At 52.1% G+C, this 15,023-nt stretch overlaps 5 protein-coding genes across 5 annotated transcripts; 3 read left to right on the top strand and 2 right to left on the bottom strand.

Annotated features, from left to right (window-relative positions):
- Positions 1-49: 49 nt before the first annotated feature.
- Positions 50-2,197, top strand: BJX68DRAFT_251442 (putative RING and UBP finger domain protein; the record flags this gene model as incomplete). Its single annotated transcript, XM_071042385.1, has 2 exons — positions 50-940; positions 998-2,197. The coding sequence occupies 2 exons, from the start codon at positions 50-52 to the stop codon at positions 2,195-2,197; spliced, it is 2,091 nt and encodes a 696-aa protein (XP_070905473.1).
- Positions 2,198-2,474: 277 nt separating this feature from the next.
- On the bottom strand, positions 2,475-3,823 carry BJX68DRAFT_222400 (3-demethylubiquinone-9 3-methyltransferase). Its single transcript, XM_071037974.1, has 2 exons — positions 3,721-3,823; positions 2,475-3,653 (listed from the first exon to the last, which is right to left on the bottom strand). Exon 2 carries the CDS (start codon positions 3,547-3,549, stop codon positions 2,518-2,520), a length of 1,032 nt encoding a protein of 343 aa, XP_070905474.1. The 5' UTR covers positions 3,550-3,653; positions 3,721-3,823; the 3' UTR covers positions 2,475-2,517.
- A 1-nt stretch (position 3,824) lies between these two features.
- On the top strand, positions 3,825-5,576 carry BJX68DRAFT_222401 (alpha/beta hydrolase). Its single transcript, XM_071037975.1, has 2 exons — positions 3,825-4,484; positions 4,535-5,576. Exons 1-2 carry the CDS (start codon positions 4,297-4,299, stop codon positions 5,550-5,552), a joined length of 1,206 nt encoding a protein of 401 aa, XP_070905475.1. The 5' UTR covers positions 3,825-4,296; the 3' UTR covers positions 5,553-5,576.
- A 4,297-nt stretch (positions 5,577-9,873) lies between these two features.
- On the top strand, positions 9,874-11,307 carry BJX68DRAFT_251443 (putative C2H2 finger domain protein; the record flags this gene model as incomplete). The annotated part of the gene is made up of 3 exons (XM_071042386.1): positions 9,874-10,279; positions 10,328-10,467; positions 10,528-11,307. 3 exons carry the CDS (start codon positions 9,874-9,876, stop codon positions 11,305-11,307), a joined length of 1,326 nt encoding a protein of 441 aa, XP_070905476.1.
- Positions 11,308-11,935: 628 nt separating this feature from the next.
- On the bottom strand, positions 11,936-14,589 carry BJX68DRAFT_222405 (RMD1 family protein). Its single transcript, XM_071037976.1, has 4 exons — positions 14,313-14,589; positions 12,734-14,243; positions 12,500-12,685; positions 11,936-12,432 (listed from the first exon to the last, which is right to left on the bottom strand). The coding sequence occupies exons 1-4, from the start codon at positions 14,364-14,366 to the stop codon at positions 12,209-12,211; spliced, it is 1,974 nt and encodes a 657-aa protein (XP_070905477.1). The 5' UTR covers positions 14,367-14,589; the 3' UTR covers positions 11,936-12,208.
- Between the last annotated feature and the right edge of the window lie 434 nt (positions 14,590-15,023).

A 15,023-nucleotide genomic window follows, 5' to 3' on the forward strand; every position in this document is an offset into this window, starting at 1 on the left:
TGGTCTGTCAAGAACTGACAAGTTTCTGCAACATGAGTTATCGACCGGGATGCCCTCTTACTTCTACCATCTCGCGATCGATTTATTTTCACGGCCGCAGTCCGAACTCAACACCTTTGCCAAAGACCCATCGGTGACAACCTCGTTATCTTTCGACTCCGCTTGCGAGGCTCTCCTCCCCTTCCAAAAGCGCTCGTCAATCGCTACAGACCGCGATATTCGCCATCAGCTATACAAGAAACACCGATGCGACTCCCCCGACTCTTCCAGTGAGATCCGCACCCGCTCCGCACCGAACCTTAGCCCCTCCTCCTCGCCCTCCGTATCGCCCTTCACCAAATCACGCATCAGCGCATCCGAGCTAGAGAAGGACCTACGACTAGACAAGATCTTTATCGAGTGCATTGATATGGTACCTTTCGTTAGGGAGAATCCGGTCACGACGGGTATCGGGACCGATATCCTGGGAGGCCTCCGCACCAAGGGCCAGTACTTCCCACTCGACCAGAAAACTTCTGAGAGCGTCTGGGGAGTTGTACATTTATACCGGGATGCCCAAGAGACTCCGTATCTGGTCGCGGACGACTATCCCGCCGAGCTAAAAGGATCATCTGCCGCAGTTGTGAGGCGATCATATGCGGAACAGGAGCTTGGACGAGGTGCGGGCAGCAGCAGCAAAGTGCGTCCACAGGGTGTTGAATCTTCTTTGCAGCCTGGGGAGGACTGCACGACGTTATGCGTACTTGCTGTGCCGTCCTACATGTCTGCCTCTGATTTCCTTGGGTTTGTAAGCGAGGCGACGATGGATGATGTCAGTCACTTTAGGATGATACGGACAGCGCGCGCGAATCGGTATATGGTTCTGATGAAGTTTAGGAGTGGTAAAAAAGCGAGAAAATGGCAGAGGGAGTGGAACGGGAAGATTTTCAATAGCATGGAGGTGAGTTTGCTCCTATTCATTTCCGTCATGGTCTTACTAACTCTCAGGTCCTCCCAGCCTGAAACTTGCCATGTCGTATTTGTGAAGACCGTTGAGATACAAAGTGTCGACTCGGATTCTCAGGCTCACATGTTGGCGTCACAGCAAACTTCACTACCCCCGCATACGACAGCTTCTCAGCCAGCAGCTATAGGTTCAGCCTCGCTCTCGACAAAACCTCTCGCTCCCCCAACGCCGTCCTTGATCGAGTTACCCACATGCCCTGTGTGCCTTGAGCGAATGGATGAAACTACCGGCTTGCTGACCATCATATGCCAGCACGTTTTTCACTGCACCTGTTTACAAAAGTGGAAAGGAAGCGGTTGCCCTGTCTGCCGTTATACTCAAGACGAATTCCGCAAACCGAGTCAAGGCCTCTCCTTTGGCGACAATGAACCTGCCGAGTGCAGCACCTGCCATTCGGATATCAACCTCTGGGTCTGCCTCATATGCGGCAATGTCGGGTGCGGGCGGTACGATAGCGCTCACGCATTCGCGCACTATAGTCAGACCTCACATGCCTTTGCTATGGACCTTTCTACACAACGTGTTTGGGATTACGTTGGAGACGCATATGTGCACCGAATCATTCAGAGCAAGACGGACGGGAAGCTTGTGGAGCTCCCCGCGGCAGACAACAGCGCCCTCGACCCACCCGACTGGACCGACGCAGTCCCCCGTGAAAAGCTGGAGAATATGAGCGTCGAATACACGCATCTTCTAACCAGCCAGCTTGAGAGTCAGCGAGCGTACTTCGAAGGTATCCTCGAACGGGCTGTTGATAAAGCCTCGCAGGCCAGCGCAGCAGCGGCATCCGCCCAGGAAGCCGCAGATACTGCCACCGCCACCCTTCGCAGCGTCGAAGGTAACTACGATAAGCTATGCAACGAAACTGTACCCAACTTGGAACGTGATAAAGCACGAGCAGAGAAACGCGCGGAAAAGTTCGAGACGATGGCGCGCAAGATGGAGCGCGAGTGGCGCGAGGAGAAAACTATTAATGAGAGCTTGATGGAGCGGATCGAGCATCTCACGGCGGAAGTTGAGACTCTCAAGGCGGCAAATATTGATCTTACCGAGCAGAATCGGGACTTGACGTTTTTCATCAGCGGATCCGAGAAGCTGAAAGATCAGGGTGAAGAGGTTGTTCAGGGGACTGTTAGCGTTCCTGACCCTCCAAGCGGTTCGAAGAAGAAGGGAAAGGGGAGGAGGAAGTAAGCCTGAGAATGTGAATGCTCATTCCAACCCATCAGCTGCTCCTGCTACGGACAGCAACCCGATATCACTTCCGTCTCAATAGGTTTTGGCGCGGAAACGTGGAGTATGCTGCCCTTTCAAAGTAACTCTTTGATGGCCCCGTGCTAAACTTTCAAGCTTCGGTAGTGCCTGTTTGCATAGGGCTTCGGCCCATATGATAATCATAAGCAGCTGAAGTAGTAAATTGGATCCATGCACCTATTGCTCGCTGGATAGTAGTACTGTTACAAAGTCTATTCATAATTATAGTACATGAAGGCGTTGAGTTCCATGTCACAAGCTCATACCCCCTTTCTAATTGCCCAAAAGTAATTCCCCCAACTTTCTGAACCAGGCAAAAACTTCCAGCCTAGACCAGGAAAATACACCACGCCTTCGCACTTCCACCTCATCCCGTTCAGTGCCTCGCTTCCGCTCCTCATAATCGAACCTCGCTCTAGATCTGAGCACTGCATCAATCCTTCGCTAGCCCAGCGCTCCAGCTCATCCGGATTCACAAACTTCCTCCACTCGTGCGTACCCTTGGGTACCACACCGATCGGCCACGGCGCTTCGGCAATGACCTGATTTATCAGGAAAGAGGGCCACGTCCGAGCGATCGTCGATCCGACCAGCCAGCCACCCGGTTTAAGAAGGCGCAGACAGTCCGTTAAGAAGGAGAGCGGGGAAATCGAAGCGTTTGTGTCAATGTGCTCGATGACTTCAAAGAGTGTGATGATGTCAAAGCCATCTTCCCTCTTCACCAGTTCGCCTCCTGCGCCGTCCAGGCATGAACTCGTACTCGTTGACGTTTGTGCGATAACGTCTTCAAGCGTACAGTTCACATACCGAAACCGTCCCGAGTCTAGGTGTGCCGAAACCTTGGGGTCCTTGCGCGCATGATCGCGCGCGATCTGGATAAGTGTAGAAGTGGGGTCAATAGCTGTTATTGACGCCGCGCGGGTCACTGTCTCTACGGCCGTTTCTGTCTTCAATTCAGGGAGCGGGATTGTGCGCGCTAGCGACTCAGCGAAGATGCCGCCGCCGCAGCCAACGTCAAGGTAGTGTAGTGGGTTTGGGTTGGCTCCCGGAATCAACGTGTTTTCTGGGGGTGCGTCAAAGAGGCAGGAGGCGATGAAGTCATGGCGAAGGGGGTTCATAAGGTGGAGGACCCGCGAGGGGCCCATGGGGTCCCACCAGGAACTTGCGAGAGAGGAAAAGTGGGAAACTTCGGAGGCGGAGACGGAGGATGTGGCGGAGGTTGAGTGACAGCGGCGGGGTAAAGGGCGAAGGAAGAGGGAGGCGGCGCGAAACGATGGTCTAAGGGGTGCCATTTTTCTTCCGGCTGGGAGCCGCGAAGGCCGGATTTTGGGGGTTTGAGGTTATTCCGGTGCGGAGACTGAATGTGAGCTTTGGTCGATTATGAGTGTATGGGGACCTATGATTGTTAGGAGTAGCTTCCACAAAAAGGTGTTCATGTAGAATTCGGGAGGAGAAGGAAGTACCATGGCCAATTGCGCGTGGTTTGGCGCTCTTTCAGCTTCGTTGTTGAATCCAAGATTGGAGGAGAAATTGGGACGATCTCCGAACCTCCGATGATAGATGTAGAACAAACATGCCAAGACTTGTGGGCTGTATCATATCCCCCTAACATCGTCAACTCTTCAAGATATCCCAGGTACAATGGACGATTGTTGCAGAGCATTGGAGTTGAGGAAGGTCTCCGCGAGATAATCGTCGAGATGAAGGATCGTCAAACGCAGAAGGACCGATCTGAAACAAGCTGATTGTATCAGAAGCTTGTCCGTCGGTCAGATCATCTGTCGGCACGTTTCATACCCAGACTACAAGCATCAAACCTTCTCGTTTACAGATGTCCTGAGTCTCCGCGTGATGAGGCGATCCCAGTCGTTCCTCGGATGCGCAGACGGGAGGCCTGTGAGTGCCGAATTTATGAGTTCCGTGGATGATCGACGAGGACGAATCTCACTACTCAAACGAGCATTTCCTCTCGCATTTTGGCTCTTAGACAAAAGCTCTCGAGACGGTTCTGACGGAAATCTCTTAAGCATATCCTGACCATGTCGAATGTGTGCGTAGCCGGTCGTCGTGGTCGCGGCACACCGGTACTATCGGCATGGGATATCTGCTCTACCCTGCTTACACTGGTTGTGTATGCACCGTTGTCAGTGCTCGCATCCTTATGTACCATAAATGAGTTCCGGTGGAATGGCATAACTGAGCAGATTAGCCATGATCTTCTTCTATGGTATGTGCACACCAACAGCCTAAACATGACAGATTGCTCAACTGTCGAAGCCTCGGTCGTTATCTACCAGTGTCCGTGATCCAGCGCGCAAGCGACAAGGACGCAAATATATTACAACAATCCCTCCGGTACTCCAACGCTCCGTTTCGGATCGCCCAGAGAGTGCAGAGGCCAGACTTTGCAGGATACTGGATTTACCGTGACCCGTCTATCGAAAATCGCCCTCAAGATGCAGACCTCGTTCTTTTCCACCTCCACGGTGGAGGCTATGTCATGGGTCACCCACTGGACAATGCACCTGAGCTACTCCTCATCGCAGAAACCCTATCGCGGCGGAACCACACAGTCGCTGTGTTTTCTCTGGAGTACACTCTTGTGCCCAACGCGCCATTACCGACACAGCTCGACCAGACTACAGCCGCATATACCTGGCTTACGCGTGAGCTAAAAGTGGATAAATCCAAACTGTACCTCATCGGCGAATCAGCTGGTGGCCACCTGATAGTATCCTTTCTGGTGGCCCTATACCAGCGCAATCTACGTCATCCGCCAACCGCCCATCCCAAGCCCGGCGCAGCGTTCTTGATCAGCCCGTGGGTGAATCTAAATCCTTGCGGCCCAGACGCACAAGCACAAGATCGGAACCTTGACCCCCGCAGTGCCGCATTCAAACATGTGCTCGAGCGGTTCTCTGTATTAGTGCGCCATGATGTGCCCCTCGGACACTCAGAATTATACGGAAATTTTGCGCGCCCGGCCGCCGAGCGCGGTTCGTGGAAGGATATCCTGCCGAAGAAGACGTGGGTCTCTGCGGGTACAGCGGAGCCCTTATTCCGCTTCGATATAGAGGAGTTCGTGGAGTCTGCACGGCGCGATGGGGCCGAAGTACGGTTTGAGCTTGGGGAGGGGAAAGTGCATGTGTGGCAGTCTGTGGAAGCTCGAGAGCAGGAAAGGGATTTCCTGGCCCTGGTGCTGGGGGAAGATAAGATAGAGTTGATGCCTGGGTATCGACATATTGCGGAGCTGATATGTTCCTGCCTTGAAAGCGTAGCTGATTCTTCACCTTAGTTGATAATATGCAAGCCCCTGCGAGATAGCGCGTTGCTGGAAAATGATGTCAAGAACACGTATACTGTATACTTACGGCTACCAGTTATCCTCCTCACCGAGTTGCAAACTCTGGTCCAACCCGTCAGCCAGGAGTGGCTGTTCTCAGGCCTCAAACGGTTCCCTAGTGAGCTCCACACAGCCCCTGAATAGTAGTAGTGATTACTATTCATAGCTTGTGCTCCATCAGCAGATCGCTTCTACGTACCTTTCCAGAAGCATTCCTCTTTCATTTCATTCCGGTGTCAATAATGGAGTCAATGCTATTCTCGGAGCTCCAGTTGTTTCTTGTCCTACGCTTGCGATCGCTCGGATCAAATTAGGGATCGTCCTATGGGGTCGATGATGGTAATCCAAGGGCAGGGCTATCGCGCCATGAGCCGGCGATCCTGCCTCCAGGCACCTATACATTATTCGTCAAAGCGGATTGGGAGGATGCAGTTTTGTACATCAGGTGATGTCGGTGAACTTGAGGACGTACAAGTACTTTTGCTCATTTGATATCCCTGACGGTTTCAATGTCACATGGTCCAGTAAATAGTGTGACAGCGAAAGTACATGCCTGACAGGTATTTTGACTGCTTGTGATACCACATTATCCAGTCTGGCGGTGTTCTCAGAGCAGAAGGAGGTGTGAAGTGGTTTGCACTCGCTAGTAAACAATCGGTACATTGCCGAGAGATAGTAGCCTGGTAGATCGGCTTGTACGCAAGATAATTGATATTATTTCCTCGAGAGATACGCTACCAAGCGATTCTCTCGACTGGGCATGGCTTGCGAGACTAGGCCAGTGAAGAAGCGCAAGGAAGTGTAGTAGGAAGTACGGAGTATGCAAGGCTGTGGAACGATTCTAAGCCAGATCGGGCCAGAGAAGGCTTCGAGAAGTTGCGTGGGGCCCGTTGAAACCTGGGGAGTCCCAGTGTAACTCCTTTAACCCTTTGCGATATACGCACTACGGAGTCATTCATCACGATTCAGTTTGTCTCTCTGGCCGTTGGAGGCCGACAAGCAGGCTGCAGCAAGTTACTCGGCTTGTAAGCCACGCATCGATCGAGATCCAGGGCCCCTGAATTTCTTTTTCCGATTTCAGGATGTCGGCGATAGTGTGGGGCGCGGGCTATCCTGGGAGGAATTATTAATGAAGCATGATCCATGCCACCATTTTTGTGAGTCTGAGACTCCCGGTGCCCAAAGCGTGGGGCAGATCCTAGAACCATCAATTCACTTCATCACGGACCTCTGCAGCAGGAAGGATTAGACTGGTTGACCACCTTTCCCAAAGTTGAGTGCTGCATGACTTCGGATGTGAAGAATAAAACCGAACGAGGGGCCAAAGGGGGGTGAATCGAATTGCCGCAGTTGCAGCCAAAAAATCCCGGGTCAACCAACATCCCACGGACTTGTGCGTGCTGCTGTAACACCAGCGTGGCCATATTCTTGCTTGCAAGATAGGGCCTCTCCGGTCTGTCGCCCAATTGCCGCCCTCACGGCTGGGGCCGGAGTGGCACAGTGCTCCCATGGATCTTTTCTAGAAGGTCTGTGGAAGGAAGTGGACTGGCTTAGCGTGCTGTACGAGTCCGTTAGTGACCTTAGCGTGGATGGAGGAGTCCAGGCTGGAATGTGCCTGTCCAATCCATTTCCTCAGCCGCGAAATGCCGTCACAAGCTCAAACCTCAAAGCCTCCCTGAAGTCGTTTTTCCTCAGGTCCGTTCACTAGCCGGTATAGTTGACGGACTAAGACCCGGCTGAGGCAGGGATGAGGCCCCTGTCCGATCAAGTTCCCTCCGTCTCTTGCAGGAAACACACTCCTCGTTCGTACCCCCTGACGGTCTGACGTAGGTCGCAACGATGGAGACTTCCCCATGCAGTCCAACGTGCCACGCGGTGCCCAGTTCCAAACTTTTCTAGAAGGAAATTAGCTTTGCGCCGTTGATTCTGTGCGAAGCTCGGCACCAAAAGGGGGCATCTACTCCTTTTATCCAACTCCCCATACTTCCTCGTGATTGGTATGCCTCGTTCGGAATATGCCTCACCCAGGAGTGGACCGAGAAGGCCGAAAGGATTTCTGTCATGATGATGAGACTCCTTTCCACGTTGTGAGGCTGTTGCCGTCTTGAGGTGGAGACTCTGGAGAGAATGAGCGAGTCCACGCATGATTGCTTTTTCTTGACTTTAGAACCATTCGCAGGCCAGATGCGGCGAAATCGACGTTTTGTTCGTTCAGGTAAATTGAATCAAGACCAGAGATGACCGGATGGTCTGGGACCCGGGCTTGATTGGGTTCGAAACGATCGCCTTGTCGCACGATGGGCAAGTTAATGCACAGCGCGTCACTCTTGAGGAAATAAGTGAAATGAGATTAAAAAGAGGCTTGCCTTGAGTTGCTGTGCTTCACAGGGTCATGCGTTCGTTGTCTGGATCGGAGCGTGGACTGTATCAGATCCATGTGGTCCTAGATGTTTGGCACGAGATGAGATGAGGCTATTCAGGGTCTGCAGACAAGTATAGACGACGGCTGGGAGTTTCAAGAGACAAGAGGTCCATCCACAGCTCTCTTCAGATCGTCGAGGCTCCACTGGCGAGCTGGTAGAAGAAATCTGAATGTAAAATATGAAACCTTCCTCAATTTCCGCTATCTCGATGCTCTTGCTATTAATATTTCTATTTCTATACCTACAGCGCTGCATTCTTCCTCCTCGCCCTCCGCCTAAAAAACTTTCCTTTCCTTTCCCCTCGCGCCAAATCTGGCCCTGTGCATCTAAGCTGCACCGTGTCTACTATACACGGTCTGTTTCTTCCCTTGAGTGCTACGAGTAGTAAGTCACGAGGTTGCCTGGCCCAGGCTCAGCCTGTATTTATGTTTGGGTCTTGTATTTACTCTTTCCGCAGCGCGCAGCTTCTGCGTCTCCTCTCCTCTTCTCCCCCCTTCTCCCAGGCCCCTCGGCCGCGCCAGTCTCTCCGCCAAAGTCGCTCCCTTCGTCCAAATAATATTTCCCTGGTGAGTATGATACTTCTTGTTCCCTTCGCGCTTGTCCTCGTCGCACCTGCTCCCCCGGCTCGATGACGCACCTCTTCCGGTCGACACCTCATCAGATCCTCGGTACAACTTCATGGCATCGGTCGGGTTCGCTCGCAGAATGAATCCCCGCTCAGCCATAAGGAATTAGGCTGGCATTTTCTCTTTCTCGTCAGGAAGAAAGAAAAGCGGCAATTTTAGCTTTCCTGCGCCTCCGCATCGCCATAAGAATCATACCACCGGTCCGAGGACACGGAATCACCGTCAAAGAGAAGGCACGAGTACGCTCTTCGAACACCCCGCTAACATCTCTATCACCTCCTTTACAGATCAATCAAGCAGACACTCTACTACTCAGAAGCGATCCGAGCAACCGTGCCTAATACCCGGACAAAGTCGACCTTATACCCGTGAAAAGCCGTCGTTGGTGTTTGGGCGCGTCGAAGCAGATTAATCTCTGGTCGACAAGCCGCGCGACTATCGAAGCTCTCATAGCGTCGCTTTGTACCATCCCAAGCCCTCTGTATCGCTGCTCGCGCCCGACGGTCCTTACAGCTATCCGCCAGCAAAAGGAAAAGGGTTTGAGACAGTGGCTGAGCTCTGTTGGGTGTATACGGCTGAGATTGACGTGTCCGCTCTAAATCTCACCCTCCCAATCGAGCACACACTGGCGACTCGATAAAAATCGTTTGGGCAGGAAAATCCCAAAGTTTCGAGTCGGGACCGATATATTGCCCGGACCTCCAAACGCCGCGCCGCTCTCGCATAGCGCGCTCTTGTATTGAACACCCTCGGTTGGTCTCACGCTCAGCTACGGACGCAAAGGTTTTGGCAGCTTTTAAGGCGTCGCGTCCTGTGGTCGCCCTCCCTGCTGTACTTGTATCGCTCGAACGTGAGTAATCTCTTATACTTCGTCATATCTACTCCATAGGGTAGCAGAGAAATGCGCAGCTGCGCTTGGGTCTCTTATTTCTCGCTTCCCCCTTTATGCTCTTCGTAGCACCCCTTATCGCCGCTGAATGCCGAGAAAGGCCGAAACTTTGTTCTGACCATGTCTATAGGCTAGTTTCTGAAGCCAGGCGATTTCTGCTCTGTCTCTCTTTTTGCTTCGCGCGTCAGGTTTTTCGCGAGCCCGTTCTGTCGCGTCCGGCACAACCGAAGAGGAACGCCGTGGAGTGTTCTTCGACTGCGCATCCTTCGGTATACTCTGGAATACCTTGCTGTTTTGTCCTAACCGTCGATCCTCAGCAAAGGCTGAGCCGGGTCATGGACATCACAACTATTCTAAACAGGAAAGGTTCTGTAGCCATGGTCGCGCCAGATGCTCAATTTGACCAGCAACAGTTTATACAAGCCTCGAATCTTGACAACTCTTCGCCCAGAATGAAACCCGAACCCGGCGCCTCCGAGGCCATCGATCAGCCAGTACTCTCTTATCCTCCACATGCTCCGCTCAACCAGATGCCCAACATCAACCAGGACATGCGATATCAAGCACAGCCACCCAACGCCCAGTTGCCTTTATTGCAAAGTCCTTATACCCCCGGAGGGTACGCGGGCACTCAAATACCCAACACCACGCCTCAAGGGCGACCGGATCCTCCTCCCAAGACCTTCCATTGTGGAACTTGCGGTAAAGGCTTCGCTCGGCGCAGTGATCTGGCCAGGCATGGTAAGATGCCCCGTTCGCTATTGTCGATGAGTATCTAATTTGATGCAGAGCGAATCCACTCCGGGATCCGGCCGCATGCCTGCGATTGGCCTGGCTGTGGGAAGCAGTTTATCCAACGGTCAGCTTTGACTGTACATTCGCGGGTACACACGGGTGAGAAGCCACACATGTGTGAGAGATGCGGCAAGGTATGATGATCGGGGTGTCCCAAGATCTTTGCGAATACTAACTGCCATAATCTTATACAGCCTTTCAGCGACTCATCTTCTTTGGCTAGGCACCGCAGGATTCATTCTGGCAAACGCCCTTACAAATGTCCTTATGCGAATTGCCAAAAGACATTCACTCGTCGCACAACCTTGACACGTCATCAAAATCATCACACGGGCACCATCGAAGAAGCCGCTGCGGAAACCGAGGCGAATCTCAGACAAAACAAGGAGAAAGGGAGAATGCCCGGAGATGGAATGTTCTCGGAGCATGGTTCAGTGCATTCAACGCCTTCCCCCTCTCATCACCCCATTTCGCCTGCTGGGGAACTGCCTCCTTTAAATATTCCCCGTTCTGCAGGTGAATACTATCTCGGCAATGGTTCTATTCCTCCCCATGTAAGAGGCGATTTTCAGCAGGCGAGCCCTCGGGCATCTCCCACCTCGACCTCTCCGTCTCTGTCCAGTTTCAGCAGTGCTCCGCTTCCGCGACCGTCTATGACATCCCATCCATCGGGCTATGGGCCACCTCAACCGCTTGAGCCGCCCGCCAACAAAGATCATCGACCGAATAGCGTGGGTGGAAGTCCTCATATGTCTAGCCTGGGCTGGGCATCACCTTCCCACACCAGCATACCATCTCCTGGTTCTGCACCCGACTTCGGTTATCCTGAGCCAAGTGGGCCACCGTACCCTGGATCCGTACCTCCGCACATGTATTTTCCGAATTCCACCATTCGGCGACCCGGGAGCACGGAACCAGAAAATTACGAAATGAAGCCAAAGCTTAGCGACAGTCCATGGTCCACACCCGTCTAAGCAGCTTCCTGACTTGCTAAGGCCAAGACTTACAACGAAAACGTCAACTTCACATTGGCGCCTCGTGTGTGTCCGCTTTTTCTTTGCGCCCTAAGCCATCTGCCCTGGGTGTATCAACATATCTCCTTTGTTCTGATTTTCTCCCTTTGTTTCGTTTGTTTCTATCCCATATCTTGCATTCATACATGGTTTTGCTTATTTAGTACATCATCATATTAGCATCTCCCAGTGTCGGGTATCAACGCTGGAAAGGAGTCTGGGACTGGCTAGGGAAGGGTTATTATCGCCATATGGGGCGTTGTGATTGTTCATTTGTCTTATTTGTGGCCCTAATGTGCGATTATGACCGTGGAAACGAAACATTAATAAAGTAGGATCGGATTTGCTTTTTGAGGGTTGGACTGGAATAGGACTGGGACTGGCACTGGGCACTGGGGGGTTTCAAGGAGGTAATCGCTTCATTTGTGGTTTGTTCTTTTTGTGTTTGCATGAGCCTGATGTTTTTCTTTCTCTTTCTTTGTGATTCTTTGACCTATTACCCTGTGTAAATGATTATTGCCATGTACTATAGATAACGCAAGGTTTCTTAAATCCCGACTACCAATTAATGTATTGCTAAAGATTGTAAGACACCACAGGTACTCTTTGAGTTCAGTGTTTCGTAGACTCATATACAGTAGCAATTGGAACTAGCATATAATCGAATAGTATTCAGACAGCCCATTAGACAGACGCCAACCACCCGATACAAAAACATATACACGCAGGCAGCAAGCGCAGAATCCCTAGAACTCCTTAAACACTCAAATGTGAAACAGGCTCTAGAGGCACTTAGAATCTCGGATACAAAAGAAGCCACAACTGTCTCTACCTGGGTAAGGCATCCGCCTTCCGTTTATGTCTAGTTTCCCAACCCAGACATGTTAGAATTCACAACGTCCGGGCAAGAACACGAAGGTAGAGCTGGGGAGGGATTGCCACGCAGAGCTCTAGTGAGCACACCGGCGCCAAAACTAGCTGCGGAGGGACCTTTCCCAGCAGAGAGGAGGCCGAAGCGTAGGAAGACTTCGGAGGTCGTAACAACGATCGAAATGAGGATTAGCACAATAATGATCCAGGTTTGGTCTGTATGTTGTTGCATTAGCCCGGGTTATGTTCTGAGCTTAGAGACGTATGAGACGGGGGTACATACGAGAAGTTTTGCTGTCTGCGATAGAGTCGGAGAGAATCTCGGCGAGGTCAAGGAAGACGCGGCATCGTTCGTTCAGGACTTGAATTCGGGGTTTGATTTCGAGGTATTCGCGGACGGCGATGTAGAGCGGGTAGAGGGTTGGTTCGCTTTCCCAGAAGAAGTTGGGGACGTCGAGGACGTTTGAGGCTGTGCTTATTAGTGCAATCACATCGGTGGGAGAGAGGGGGAACATACAAAGGTTAACTTCGACTCTGCTTTTGAATAGCTTGCCTAGAATTCTAAAGACCTCCTCTCGTTTAAGACCCAGTTTCCCGGTCATTGCGAGACGGCGCGGTACATCCTTTGCTTCTGCCATTTGGCGGGCCATGACTTCCTCAAAGAAGCAGAGTTTGGTGCTTTGCGCAATGCCGTGGCTGATTGCCAGCTTGATCATGTGGTCGCCGCTTCTTAGAGTGATCATATCATTGTAAACGCGTGGACGGGAGATTTCAGTAGAGTATTCAAAGTGGAACTCCTCGGTCTCAAAATCTTCCTCCTGCAAGGGCATTGTGGCCAGTGGTAGTGGTGAGCCCGTTGCTGACGAAGTCGCGAATGCTAGATCGGCGAGAATGTCCTTTTCCTGTTTCGCTGTAAAGTTCCAGAAAACTACCACTCCGTAGCTGAACACGAACATCTCCGCGACATTGTATGGGAGTCTGTTGGGTCCTGTTGAGCCGGGGGATAGAGTTCTCGAATGGTCATCATTGGCCGAGCCGTTATCCATGCCTATAGTCGAACCGTGCTCGTTCCGCGCTTGCTCATGATGGTCACCCGAGCGACTGCTGAAGAGCGAATGATCTTCTGGCTCAAGGTAGTCCTCATCGTGATCTCGCAACTCGTTCCGCTCTATCTCTTCATCCAGTAGAGATTTACCGCCCGGCTTCTTCACTACGGGACTACTCCGCAGTCTGTACCCATCATGCCCGGGTAGCAGCGGTAGATGATACGCCGTGTAGAGACAATCGTCGTAGAGCTTCGTTCTCCCACCATGTCTTTCCTTGACAAACGAGGAAAGCGAAGTCATCTTGTAAGCCTGCGCAGTGCAATAAGCCGTAACGCGAGCTAGTTTCTCCGCACGACGGGCTTTGGGTAAACGCTCCGCATAGCTCTTTGCTCTCTCTGGCCCAAGAGCCCGGCGACGTAGTCTCTCCTCTTCAGCCAAGAGCGGAGCAAGATCATTATCAATGCCAAAATCGCCGCCCAATCGTTTCTTCTGCGCAAGCAGCGTGTGCCTCACGGCGTCCGGATCGATATTCTTCTCCTTCGCGACCCGTTGCACCAGCTCCTCGTCAACAGTCTCATCGCCGAATCCCAGTCCCTCCTCGTCCTCTTCTTCCTCGTCTTCCGGTGTTGTCCCTACTCCTTCCTCTGGGAGCAGCACCAGCTTCTGGCTGACCTTGGTCGTACGTGGAGGTAAATGGGGCTGAGCAGCCAACCGTCCAACTGCAGCTGCTGCAGTCGATGCATTCGCGCCGGTGCCTATGCCTCTATGCGCAGCTCCTCCGCCAGTACCGATCAATCCGCCTGCTGCGGATGCGAGTCGCGATCTCGGTCGTAGCCGTGCAGTATCGGGTGGGTTTCTCTGTTGCATGGAGGGGACATCAGAGGCATACTGAAGCACATTATCAACTGTTATGAAGCGAGTAGCTGGAGATCGACGACGACGAGGCTGTGCGGACAAGTTCTGTTCGCGGGAGTCGGTCACCTAGAACCAGACTGATTAGTATCAGGGCCGGGTCAATCCTATAGATGTGTGTTAGACTTGAATACTTACCAGAACATGAGGGCTCCTCTGATTCGGGCCACGGCCCCTTGATGAGGAAGACATGGCGACTGTTATATTTTCCTTGGCTGTTTGTTGGTACCAATTCCCGGTATCGGGGAAGCTTCCAAGCGAAAAGCTAATCAGGATCGCTTATTAAGGAAATCTAGAAAGCGTTTGTCCAATTCAATCATGACATATCCGCACACTGAAAGCGTTGAGAAGGACTCGGCCCATGAAAGCTGTTCTCCTCGTCGACATCTCAGAAATTCGGCCCATGCTATCATCCATCAATTATCCCCAAAGCTCTCCACCTTTCCTACCGCCTACCATGCAAGAAGTACTCTATCAAGCACAAGGCGGTAACTAGCGGCAGATAGTGATGACGTGGGCGGGCCGTTTCTGCCCACTGAGTACAATACGTTACGGCAAATACCACTCAGACTGAGTGTTACACGAAAATGACTGGCACTGAAACAGGGCCGGCGACGGCGCCACGTGTGAGTGGGGCCCAGGTGACCCAATGCAGCTTAGCGGCAGTCAATGAGTCTTGAATAACCTTCAATAACTCGGGCTGGTCGATCTGGGGTAATTTACTCGGGTTAGCGATCGGAGAGCCGGTAGAGGCCGCGGCAGATATTCAGGATCGCCATTATTGCCAGCCCTTTCGTGGGGTATTTAATTATGCTTGCGCAGATGGGAGTTATTAAAGGAAGTGAAAGA

The sequence above is a fragment of the Aspergillus pseudodeflectus genome (assembly GCF_044049435.1).
Source record: "Aspergillus pseudodeflectus strain CBS 756.74 chromosome Unknown BJX68scaffold_1, whole genome shotgun sequence".
Lineage (NCBI taxonomy): Eukaryota > Fungi > Ascomycota > Eurotiomycetes > Eurotiales > Aspergillaceae > Aspergillus > Aspergillus pseudodeflectus.